This window comes from Lampris incognitus, chromosome 3 (genome assembly GCF_029633865.1).
Source record: "Lampris incognitus isolate fLamInc1 chromosome 3, fLamInc1.hap2, whole genome shotgun sequence".
Taxonomy (NCBI): domain Eukaryota; kingdom Metazoa; phylum Chordata; class Actinopteri; order Lampriformes; family Lampridae; genus Lampris; species Lampris incognitus.
Window position 1 is genome coordinate 114,465,863 of NC_079213.1, and position 12,867 is coordinate 114,478,729.

At 48.9% G+C, this 12,867-nt stretch overlaps 1 protein-coding gene across 1 annotated transcript in view; it reads left to right on the plus strand.

Annotated features, from left to right (window-relative positions):
* Positions 1-10,093, plus strand: part of tm2d1 (TM2 domain containing 1) — a 37,103-nt gene extending 27,010 nt beyond the window's left edge. Inside the window, exons 6-7 of the mRNA XM_056277785.1 lie at positions 4,651-4,763; positions 9,744-10,093. Of these exons, the coding sequence (XP_056133760.1) occupies positions 4,651-4,761 (111 nt within the window). The 3' untranslated portion in view covers positions 4,762-4,763; positions 9,744-10,093. The remainder of the gene's footprint in view (positions 1-4,650; positions 4,764-9,743) is intronic.
* Positions 10,094-12,867: the final 2,774 nt, after the last annotated feature.

Sequence of the window (12,867 nt, forward strand, 5' to 3'; positions counted from 1 at the left end):
TAGTGCCTCCTGTCTGTCAGGAAGTTTTTAATCCACTGGCAGACGGGGGCTGCTGCTACAGTGAGCCGGGTGAGTTTGGAGTGGAGGATATCTGGGATGATGGTGTTGAACACTTAGCTGAAGTCCACAAATGGGACCCTTGCGTATGTCCCTGGGGAGTCGAGGTGTTGGAAGATGTAGTCCAATCCCATGTTGACCGCATCCTCCACTGACCTGTTTGCTCGGTAGGCAAACTGCAGGGGGTCAAGCAGGGGGCCTGGGATTTCCTTCAAGTGGGTCAACACCAGTCTCTCGAAGTATTTCTTGACCACAGACGTTACGGCACTAATAATAATGATAATAATAATGATAATCATTACATTTATATGGCGCTTTTCAAGACACCCAAGGTGCTTCACATTGAAAGGGGTGACTAACTTCAACCACTCCCAACGTGTAGCACCACCTGGATGATGCACAGCAGCCATTTTGCGCCAGAATGCTCACCACACATCAGCTTGAGGTGGAGAGGGAGGACTCATTGAGCCAGTTACATGGGGGGTGATTAGGTGGCCAGATGGAGAGAGCCAGGTTGGGCACTTTGCCAGGACACTGGGGGACCCCTACTCTTTGTGATATGTGTCACGGGATCTTTAATGACCACAGTAAGTCAGGACCTCGGTTTAGCGTCTCATCCGAAGGACAGGCCTGTAGTCATTTAATCCTGTGATATTGGTTTTCTTTTGAACCAGGATGATAGCGGAGCTCTTGAAGCAGGAGGGGACTTCACACAGCTCCAGTGATCTGTTGAAGATCAGTGTGGGAATGGGGCCAGCTGATCAGCACAGACTTTAAGACAGGAGGGTGACACGCCATCTGGGCCCGGTGACTTCCTGGTCTTTTGTCTGTGGAAGAGCTGGGAGTTCAGTGGGGAGGGGAGAGGGGCTGGCAGGGGGTGCAGTATGTTGTGTATTGTGGCCAGGGAGGGTGAGGGGTGGGAAAGTTTGCTTATCAAACCTGCAGTAAAACCCATTTAGATCTTCAGCCAGTTGATGGTTCCCTGCAGTGTGGAGGGATGGTCTCCTGTAGTTGGTCATGTCTTTCAAACCGCTCCAGACTAATGATGGGTTGTTGGCAGAAAACCTGTTTTTCAACTTTTCAGAGTAGCACCTTTTTACCCCTCTGATCTCCTTTGTGAGTGTATTTCTGGCTTTGTTGTACCGGATCCTATTGCCACTCCTGTAGACTCCTTCTTTGGCCGGACAAAGCTTCCTGAGTTTGGCTGGGAACCAGGGCCTATTGTTGTTGAAGGTACAGAAAGTTTTGGTGGGCACACACATGTCCTCACAAAAGCTGATGTAATATGTCACAGTGTCAGTAAGTTCATCCAGGTCTGTAGATGCAGCCTCAAAAACACTCCAGTCAGTGCAGTCGAGGCAGGCCTGGAGCTCCAGTTTTGACTCATTGGTCCATTTTCTTATATTTTTAGCCACAGCCTATGCAGATTTTAATTTCCGGCTGTAGGTTGGGATATGCTGAATCAGACAGTGATCAGAGAGTAGCAGGGCTGCACGGGGGACAGAGCGATAAGCGTCCTTTAATATTGTGTAGTAATGATCCAGAGTGTTTTGGTCCATGGTGGGACATGCTGTCTGTATTTTGGCGGTTTGTGGCTGAGGTTTCTCTGTTTAAATCCCCAAGGATAATGAGAAGGTAGTCTGGATATTTGCGCTCCATGTTTGTAATTTGATCAGCCAGGTGTTCTAACGCCTCTTTAACACGGGCCTGGGGTGGGATATAGACACTGACCAGAATAAATGATGGAAAGTCCCATGATGATAAAATGGTTTACAGTCAGTGAAAAGGGTCTCTGAGTGAGGGCTGCATGATTTGTTCAACTCTGTGACATCCGTACACCAACCTTAATTTATGTAGAAGCATATGCTGCCCCCCCCCCCCGTTTTTTTTTTTTTTTTTTTTTGTGCAGTAATTCCATTTTGCAGTCCACTAAGAGGAGTTGGAAGTGCGGCGCATGAAGCGTACTCTTCAGTATGTGATTACTAAGCCAGGTTTCAGTGGGGCACAAGGCGGCAGATCTGGAAGAGTCCCGAGCTTTTTCAGTTTAGGAGTAGCAGTTTGTTCATCTTGTTGGCCAGAGAGCAGGCATTCGCCCGGTGGATTGATGGGAGTGCAGTTCAAAATCCCAACTGTTGCAGTTAAACAAGTGCACGGGCTCACCTCCCCCATCAGCGACTCCGCTGGAGTCCACATAGAGCTCCCCCAGCCAAAAGCTCGGGGAGACTTTTATCAAAACGTTCAGCAAAAGTCGGTAAAAACGTCTGTTCAGTTTGTCCAAAAGTTCTTCTTGCTGTATGTGTTCAGTCAGTGGGCGCTGGAAACTAAACAAATAAACAAAAACAAAAAGTGCAAGAAAGCATAGAACCAAGGCTTCCATTCGTGGCGCCGTCGTTTTAGAAATAGCACTATCCCTACATCGTCCAACCTTCTCTCTCTCTCATTTTCTTCATTTATCAGCCCCTCAAAGTATTCCTTCCACCTTCTCAACACACTCTCCTCACTTGTCAGCACATTTCCATCTCTATCCTTCCATCACCCTAACTGCTGCACATCCTTCCCAGCTCGGTCCCTCTGTCTAGCCAGCTGGTACAAGTCCTTTTCTCCTTCCTTAGTGAACTCACCTGTCATACAACTCACCATACACCTTTTCCTTTGCCTTCGCCACCTTTCCTTCACTTTACGCTGCATCTCCTTGTACTCCTGTCTACTTTCTTTATCTCTCCGACTATCCCACTTCTTCTTTGCCAACCTCTTCCTCTGTATACTTTGCTGTACTTCCTCGTTCCACCACCAAGTCTCCTTCTCTTCCTTCCTCTGTCCTGATCGTATTGTATTGGAGTAGTGGGCAGCTGCAGTGCCCAGGGACGTCACATTACATTCCAGTCATTTAGCCGACACTTTTATCCAAAGCGACTTACAATAAGTGCATCATTTAACGTAGGAAATCAGGAGAACTACTAGTCATCAGAGGTCATAAGTGCATCTTCTCTCTAAACAAGCATCTAAGAGCAAAACCAGTGCTAAAGTAAAAGTGCAAGAAAGAGATTTTTGTGTTTTAAATGAGTGAATACAGTAAGTGGTAAGAACAAGTAACAGGTTACCAGTAGTTCTTGAAGAGGTGAGTTTTCAACCTGAGCTGAAAGATGGGCAGCGACTCCACTGTCCTGACATCAGTGGGGAGTTCAGTCCACCACTGTGGGACCAGGACAGAACCGAGCCGGGACCGGGTCGATCGGCAGCAGGGGCCTCTGAGCGACGGGGCAACCAGGCGTCCCGAGGCAGCAGAGCCAAGTGGTGGGGCGGGGGTGTAGGGCTTGACCATGGCCTGGAGATAGGAAGGAGCTGTTCCTTTTACTGCCCTGTAGACCAGCACCAGAGTCTTAAACTGGATGGGAGCAGCTCCTGGGAGCCAGTGTAGGGACATGAGAAGGGGAGGTGTGTGGGAGAACTTAGGGTGGTTGAACACCAGACCAGCTGCAGCTTTCTGAACAAGCTCCAGAGGTCTGATGGCCGACACCGGGGTGCCAGCAAGGAAGGAGTTGCCGTAGTCCAGCCAGGAGATGACCAGAACCTGGATGAGCACCTGTACCGTCTCATCGATGAGGAATGGGTGAATCCTCCTGGTGTTATAGAGGAGAAATCTGCAGGAGTGAGCAACGTTTGCAGCAAACGACAGTTGGTCGTCCAGGATCACACCCAGATTCCTCACAGTCCGAGTTGGCGTCACCACGGTGTTGTCATGGTGATGGCCAGGTCTCGGTGCGGGCAACCTTTCCCCGGGAGGAACATCAGCTCTGTCTTGTCCAGGCTGAGCTTCAGGTGGTGTGTCGCCATCCACTTCGAGATGTCAGTCAAGCACGCAACAATGTGTGTCTCTACTTGTGTGTCAGAGGGAGGAAAGGACAAGGAGGGGGACCTCCTCCAGTTCTTCGTTCCATTGCTTTGGTCAGGGGCACAGACGGGAGTATTAACCCTAACATGCATGTCTTTTTGATGGTGGGAGGAAACCAGAGTACCTGGAGGAAACACATGCAGACATGGGGAGAACATGCAAACTCCACACAGAAAGGACCTGGGATCTCCTGGGTTCTAACCCAAGACCTTCTAGCTGTGAGGCAACAGCGCGAGCCATTGGGCCACCGTGCCACCTCTATCAGCCAGCTCTCTCCCTTTACCAGTCACAGTGCCAACATTCAAAATCCCGACTCTCACCTCCACACTCCTAGCCCTCCTCCTCTCCTGCTGCCTCTGGACAAGACTTCCCCCTCTCCTTCTCCTTCACCCAACAGTAGCATAGTTTCCACCGGCACCCTGCTGGCCCACAGTACCGGTGGCGGTGGTTGGTAACCCGGGTCTCGACCGATCTGATATGGAAATCTGATTTATGATCCGCATATTTGACTTGCAAAGGTTGTACGCCAGATGCCCTTCCTGACACAACCCTCCCCATTTATCCGGGCTTGGGACTGGCACTAAGAATGTACTGGCTTGTGCACCCTCGGTGACTGGGTTAAGCCACACACATTTTAACTGTTTTCAATATGTGTGTGTGTGTGTGTGTGTGTGTGTGTGTGTGTGTGTGTGTGCATGTAGATCGTGGGTCCATCAGACGGCTCTCACTACATTGTAGACTACTACGGCGCCAGGCTGACACGTCTCACCATCACCAATGAGACCTACAGGAGGATACAGCTCTCTCCCTGAAGGTAACACACCATACATGATGCTGTGGTCACACTACACAACACACCGACCAGTCACACTGCACATGTCAAAGTCATGACAAATCATGGGAAAAGTCAACATTTGAAGAAGCCGTCTCCCTTTTTTTCCTCATCTGTTGTCCTGGGCTAACTTGGTTTTCATCTCTGTGTTCAGCACACAGGTGTGTTTCCTTTTCCTACAGCACGACACAACACAGCCGCACAACACAACAGCTTCGCAACAACATCGGGACTATACTCACACCTTTACAATAACTCACGACAAAACAACACAACATCTCCACCATCAGCTGAGTGGTCTGCATGGGAGCGATCCTTAACACAAAGTACAGCGTTTAGCTGTGTGTGTGTGTGTGTGTGTGTGTGTGTGTGTTACAGTATCCATAACTTGTGTAATCATTTCTTTGCAACATGTTTAATGTTATGTGTCCTCATGGATCAGTAAACCCACATATAAAACCAGAAGTGTACAGATTCTTTTAAGGGCCCAGACACACCAAACGGACTAGAGGCGACAAAGGCCGACTGTTGCGTCGCCTCACTTTGCCTGCCGTCTGGGCCAAGAAGTAGCACTTGAACACAACGCAAAGACTACAGCCGACGGCCAGCTAGCCTGTACATTCTGCACTGGTTCGCTAAGCTGAACAGCCAATCAGAGTGATCTCTCTCACCGATGGGCTCTGCTGAATTGGCCGAAAAGCTCCCGACGGGTCCGACTAGTGCCGATGGTGCAGGGCACACCGCAAAAATTAGGTTCACAGACGCTCGCCGATGGCCCAACATTGGCCGACAGCTGACTGTCAGCCTGGTGTATCAAGGCCTTTACCCCCCCCCCCCTCTCTCCATCATTTTGGATCTATCATTACTGACTGCATGCGGGGAGGTTGAGTGTGAGTGTGAGCGAGGGTGGTGAGTGTGAGGTTGGCGTGAAACTTGAATTGTTTGCTGTATTTTTCTCAGATTTTCTCCTGTTTTCTTCATCTGTCTTATGTTCACGATCAGGTAAATTTTATTGATACTTTTTACCGAGCGTTTGGTGATTTAGTCGGGTTGTTTTCAGGAGGAATTGCGTCTTCCGAGACGCCACCTCCATCCATCCATCACAGGATTGGGATAGTCCCGCCAGAGCCCAGCGTGACGGTGGAGGAGGTTTTGTGGGCCGTAGGAGAGCAAGTTGATCATAACAATCTCCTGTTTGCTTCCAGGAGGAACATGGCTGTGGTGATGTTTTTGAAGGAGGAGCATCATGTTAGTGAGATGATTGAGAGGGGTGTAGTTATCAGGAATATCTATACTGCTGTTTCCCCATTGTCGGTTCCCTCTACCTGAATCACAGTGTCAGGTGTTCCGCCGTTTATCTCCAATGAACTGTTGGAAAATGAGCTACGGAGGTTTGTTCAGTTCACCAGTGATTTCAAAACTGGAAATCTTGGATGTACAGATCCGAAGGTAAAACATGTTCAGTCACTCAGGAGACAGGTATTTATGTTTTTTGACTCTCCGACAGAGTTTGGAGGTTTCCTTTAGAGTTAAACTTGGTAATGGCCCGTACACGGTGTATGCTAGTTCGGGGCAGTTGAAATATTTTGAGTGTGCCAATGTAGGCCATAAGCGGTTCACATGTTCACATAGACAGCAAGCGGAAGCAAACACCGCAGAGGTTAACATCCCACCAACCAATAACGTCTCTGAGGCGGGGAGAGGAGAATAGAGTCAGTCAGAGGAACAATCTTTTCCACCAACTGTAGATGAGGAAATTGGCTCTAAGCCTATGGCCTCAGAGCCAGGGGCAGAGCTTACAGAAACACTCGCAGCTGAACAGGTGGCTGTATTCAGCAGCCGGCATAGGCTGAGGATGTGCTCAGTGGTGAGGGACAGAGTGTGAAGGGTGGAGGTAGGCCTACTGAAGGGAATACTGAGAGTGTGGAGGAGATTCCCAGTAACCAGATAACAGGTGAGGCTGAGGGCATGGATTACGATTCGGAGTCTGATAATGTGTCAGCAGGTGAAACATCAAACCACAGCACAGATCTGAATTCTCTGGAGGGCATACGTTTTTTTTTTTTTGATGAAACTTTTGGGAAGTCACTAAAAGTAAAAGGTTATTTTAATGATACAGAGAAGTTCATTAGGACAGTTGGTCATCTGCAGAAACGGGCTCGTGTTGAGATCCTTGATGAAAAATAAAAACGTTTTCGGCTTAAGAAACACGTCAGCCTTGAGAAAGGCAGTAAAGGGGGAAACTGTAAGAAGGACAAAAGTTGTAAAATAAATTATGATCTTGCATCACAGGGTGCTTTATTCTTTTTTCTGGTTTGTACCGGTCTGTTTCTGTGTCTATCTTTTTCTCTTTTCTACCCATCTTATGCAGGGGCTCAGGGTTGGGTCGCTTACTATTAATGGTGGAAAGTGCTTCCCAGAGCACTGTCAAACAGATTGAGAGAATATCTGGATATACTTGTCCATATGGACCAAACATACTGTGTACAGGGTAGAACAACAATGGATAATCTTTTTCTTTTTCGAAATGTAATTGACTTATGTAAACTTTATGATCTTGACGCTGGCATTCTCTCCTTAGATCAAGAAAAAGCATTTGACAGGGTGGACTATGGCTATTTGTTTTCAGTACTCAAAAGTTTTTGGTTTTTGGTGACCATTTTGTATCATGGGTGGAGTTATTGTACAGTGGTTCTGGGTGTTCGGTAAAAGTTGAGGGAGGGTTGAGCCAGCCAATCCCCGTGCAGAGGGGTATAAGACAGAGCTGTCCCATTTCTGGGCAGCTTTCGTCTGGCTGGTGAATCTCTACTGTGTAGGCTGAGAAGCCGTCTCAATGGGCTTTCACTCTCAGGCACACAACACAACCCACCTTTGATAGTTTCTGCTTATGCGGATGACTTAAATGTTTTTGTCAGGGATTAGGGGGACATGGAGGAACTACAGGACAGTCTGGGTTTATATCAGAAGGCTTCATCAGCAAAGGTAAATTGGGCAAAGAGTAAGGCCTTACAGGTAGGACAGTGGAGAGAGAGGGCAGCACCTAGTTTGCCTGCAGGTCTGCAGTGGGAGAGAAGAGGGATGAAGGTGTTGGGGGTATTTTTAGGCATAGAGGATTATCAGAGGCAGAATTGGGGGGGGGGGGGAATGATGGAGAAAGTGTGTGCCAAGTTGTCCGAATAGAAATGGTTGCTACCCCAGCTGTCGTATAGGGGTCAAGTTTTGGTTGCCAATACCTTGGTTGCCTCGATGCTGTGGCACAAACTGATTGTTCTACCTCCAGCAAGAGGCCTGATTGAAGACATTCAGTGTTCAGCGGGCTATAATGGACTTTTTCTGGTCAGGGCAGCACTGGATCCGAGCCTCTGCCTTATACTTGCCAGTGGAAGAAGGAGGACAGGGTCTTGTGGACATTGCCTCTGGAGTGATGGCCTTTAGGCTGAAGACCACACAGAGACTGTTTTATCACTGTGGTGAGTGGTGGCTAGACACAGCCAAGCTTATCCTGCAGACAGCAGGTCGTCTGGGGTACAGTAAGCAACTGTTTCTGGTGAGGCTGGAGGAGGCAGATCTCACAGGCCTGTTGCCTTTCTACACCTCTGTCCTGGATGCATGGAAGATCCTGAAGGCCTCCAGGGAGCCTGCTGCTATGACTGGTCTGTGGCTGTTTGAGGAGCCACTGTTTTGCAACAGCTTCATTCAGGCCCGGACCCTGTCCTCAGCCAGCATAAGATCTTCTCTGAAGGAGGCCAGATGTGTGAAGCTGGGACATCTGCTGACGCCCGCGGGGACCCTGTAACAGTCTCTACAGGCCATTAAAGTGTCGAGGTGTTCTTGAGTTTTTTGGCCCAGGCTCTTCCCCGAAAGGCTGCTGGCAGTCCCTGTACAAGCTACCGGTTGAAAAACAGTCAGCTGACCTCCAGTGGAGAACTGTGCATGGAGCAATAGCCACCAACAGACACAGAGCGCATCTGGATCCTGGTCACAGGGAGGCATGTCATGTTTATTTGTCCAGTGTGCTAGGTTGGTGGGTGTGTTTGATTTGTTAAGGGGCTGGTTTTTGGGGTTGGGGGAGGCTTTTTCCTTTCAGTTGTTTGTGTATGATTCCAAATACCTAGCGAGGAAGAAAAGTACGCACACACTTATAAATTTTATATTAGCCACTGCCAAATTAGCCATCTGGCTGAGCTGTAAGAACCGGGCCCAGGCGGTGGGCTGTGTGGACCCTGTGCAGGTTCTTATAGGACTGCTGAAGGCTCGACTCAGGGTGGAGCATGCCTACTACAAAATGGTAGATAATTTAGAAGCTTTCAGCCTTAAATGGGGAATGGGGGGAGTATTGTGCTCAGTGGGACATGATGAAGACCTGGTTTTCCGTTTCTAGTTTGTGTAACGAGGGTGAGCCCTGGCTGTATATTTGGCTTATGTTGTTTATTTTTATTTATTTATTCATTTTTATGTATATTGTGTAAACACCATCTATTGCACATTGTGGGGCCTCCTGAGGCAAATGTGTGTTTGTGATGTTGGGCCATGCATGTGGAGTAGACTTGAGTTTGGAACCTGTTTGTAGGTGTGTGTACTTTTGTTTTTGGATTACTTAATGAGGCTTTTTCTGGAACTGTTTTTGTCTTTTAGGTGGATTATAATAAGATGTATATGTTCTGAATATCAGCTGTTGGACTGAATAAATGGGCTTTTGAAAATCTCTCTCTCTGTCTGTCTGTCTGTCTGTCTGTCTCTCTCTGTCTCTCTCTAAGTTGGTATGTGAGTCGGTTCTGTGGTGGAACGTGGAGTGTTTATTGGACAGGTTGGTATGGAGGAGTGTCTTTGTTCATATTTTTAAAAAGATGTCATGTTAAAGTCTGTTTCTTGTTAAATAAAGACTTGTGTTAAAATTAAAAATCCTCTCTCTGTCTTTTCTCCTTGTTTGTTCTTTCCCTCTCTCTCTCTTCCTCTCTGCAGCAGATCTGGAGTCAGTTTATGAAGAAACCCTGAGGGCACGCCGAGACTGGCGTCCAACTCCAACATGGCGTTTTATTCAACTCCAACAAGACGGAAGCAAAAGACCGTCCATCATACTGCACCCAGTCCTGTTAGCCATCCCACTCTCTCTCTCTCTCTCTCTCTCTCTCTCTCTCTCTCTCTCTCTCTCTCTCTCTCTCTCTCTCTCTCTCTCTCTCCCTCCCCCATCAGATGTGTCCTGTCATATTGTATATTGTGTACAGCAGCAGTGTGTTCCGTAGCTCTTCTCTCCTCTGTCTCGGTCATGATGTCCTTGCAGAATTTGCCTTTTGTAAATAAAGTTTTCTGTGTTTAACTGATGCACTTATCTCTTCAGTATGTGTGTTGTCTTGAGTTGTGCACTGATGACGATGATGATGACGAAGATGGTTAACTTAACTGTACTGATAATGATGGGCAGCACGGTGGTGGAGTGGTTAGCGCGGTCGCCTCACAGCAAGAAGGTCCTGGGTTCGAGCCCCGGGGTAGTCCAACCTTGGGAGTCGTCCCGGGTCGTCCTCTGTGTGGAGTTTGCATGTTCTCCCCTTGTCTGTGTGGGTTTCCTCCGGGGGCTCTGGTTTCCTCCCACAGTCCAAAGACATGTAGGTCAGGTGAATCGGCCGTACTACATTGTCCCTAGGTGTGAATGTGTGTGTGTGTGAGTGTGTGTGTGTGTGAGTGTGTGTGTGTGTGAGTGTGTGGGCCCTGTGTTGACCTGGTGGCCTGTCCAGGGTGTCTCCCCTTCTGCCGCCCAATAACTGCCGGGACAGGCTGCAGCATCCCCGTCGCCCTGAGAGCAGGATAAGTGGTTCGGCTAATGGATGATAATGATGAAGAGCATCATCATCAGCCAGAAACGGAAAAGCAAGGTAACACATCTTCATGATGGCGGAACAGACTGACCTGAAGGCAGACCGGACCGAAGACTGTAACCACAGTTTCTCACCACAACATCCATCATGAATCCTGTGTCCTTCCAAGTTCAGGATCACTTCATCCTTTAGTCTTGGAAAGATACACCAGAAAGTGTTTCTAACGTTCGGTATAGTCAACTTACAATACAAAGCTGGCCGTCTGACTGTTATCAGACTTGTAGGCAAAGCCGGGAGGTTTACACTGGTGTCACAAAGTTGAAATCATGCAGCATGTTTGTTTTTGTTTTTGTTTTGATGGTTGACAACCAGAACCAGAAAATCAGGACTCGGGAACACTTTGTCATTCACTTCATGCACTTGTGCACATGAAATGAAACGACACATCGTTTCCCCCAGCCCACAGCAGGGCAACACAAAGACACGCATCCAAAAACTACAAGAACACATATCCGAACTAGCACACATATCCAAACTAACACATACACTATATGTACAAAAGTATTGGGACACACCTCGTAATCATTGAATTCAGGTGTTTCATTCAGACCCATTGCCACAGGTGTATAACCACAGGTGTGGTTCAGCATACCAAGACATTCTGGACAATTCTATGCTTCCTACTTTGTGGGGACAGTTTGGGGAGGGCCCTTTTCTGTTCCAGCATGGCTGTGCCCCAGTGCACAAAGCAAGGTCCATTAAGACATGGTTGGGTGAGTTTGGTGTGGAAGAACTTGACTGGCCCGCACAGAGCCCTGACCTCAACCCCATCGAACACCTTTGGGATGAACTAGAATGGAGTTTGTGAGCCAGGTCTTCTCATCCAACATCAGTGCCTGACCTCACAAATGCTGTTCTGGATGAATGGGCAAAAATTCCCACAGACACACTCCAAAATCTTGTGGAAAGCCTTCCCAGAAGAGTGCAAGCTGTTATAGCTGCAAAGGGGGGGACCAACTCCATCTTGTAACGTGCATGGATAAGTAGACACATTGGCCCTTGGCTAACAGGTCGGACGCTTTAGTCGACTGGTTAACGTTGTCGCTTGCGGAGTGGGAGACACAGGTTCGCGTCCCGGCTGTGGCGACGGTCTCCCAGACTGCTCCCCGAATTCACTGCGTTGATGTCAGAAGTGGGATGGCCATCGTATGCGCCCAGAGGCGTGAAGGAGCTGAGATGCTTAAGCACGGGGACGCGCCTCCCGAAGGAGGGGGGTAGTGTAACGAGCATGGATAAGTAGACATCGCTAACCGCTCGACTGAAGGGTCAGACCCGTCAGCCAGCGGCCAACGTGTCTACTCATCCATGCACGTTACACTAACTTATCCATGCACGTTACAATATGAATGCCTATGGATTTAGAATGGGAAGTCCCAACATTGCAGCAACAACAAAACACAACAGAAACTCAGCGACTATAGAACTGTGTGATGTGTGTGTGTGTGTGATGTGTGTGTAAACCGACGACCCGCTGAAGACCACAGGTCCATCAGTCCGACACCAGGCTTAGTGTCTTTAATGGTCTTTGTTCAGAAGTCTGGTTGCTTGGTGGAAGAAGCTGTTCCGGAGCCTACTGGTCCGGGCTTTGAGGCTGCGGTACCGCTTGCCTGACGGTAGCAGCTGGAACAGTCCATAGTTGGGGTGGCTGGGGTCTTTGATAATCCTACAGGCTTTGCTGACACAGCCTCCATTGTATATGTCCTGGATGGAGGGAAGCTCGCATCCACGGATGTCCTGGGCCCTCCGCACCACCCTCTGCAGGGTGTTGCGGTTCTGGGCAGTCCAGTTCCCATGCCAGGCGGTGATGCATCCAGTCAGGATGCTGTCGGTTGTGCCTCTGTAGAAGGCCCGTAGAATCCTGGGCCCCATGCCGAACTTCATCAGTCGCCCGAGGTGAAAGAGGTGTTGCTGTGCCTTTTCCACCACATGGCTGGTGTGTTCCAGGTGAGGTCCTCGGTAACGTGGACACTGAGGAACTTGAAAGTCCACACGACAACACTAAAAAACACAGTCAAGGCTAGGCGAGGCCGCCGCAAGACCTTTCTCGGTGTTATCAGAACTGCCGGTCTGCATGGGCTAGCACTTAGCTTAGCCTGCCCCGCTTCTGCATGCTGTCAGACAGCCCTTGGTGCTTCCCCCTTCGGGCCAGCTCCAGGCAGGGCCTTGCTCCCTGGGCCCACAGGACGCAGCAGACCAAGCCCTCCCAGCCGAGC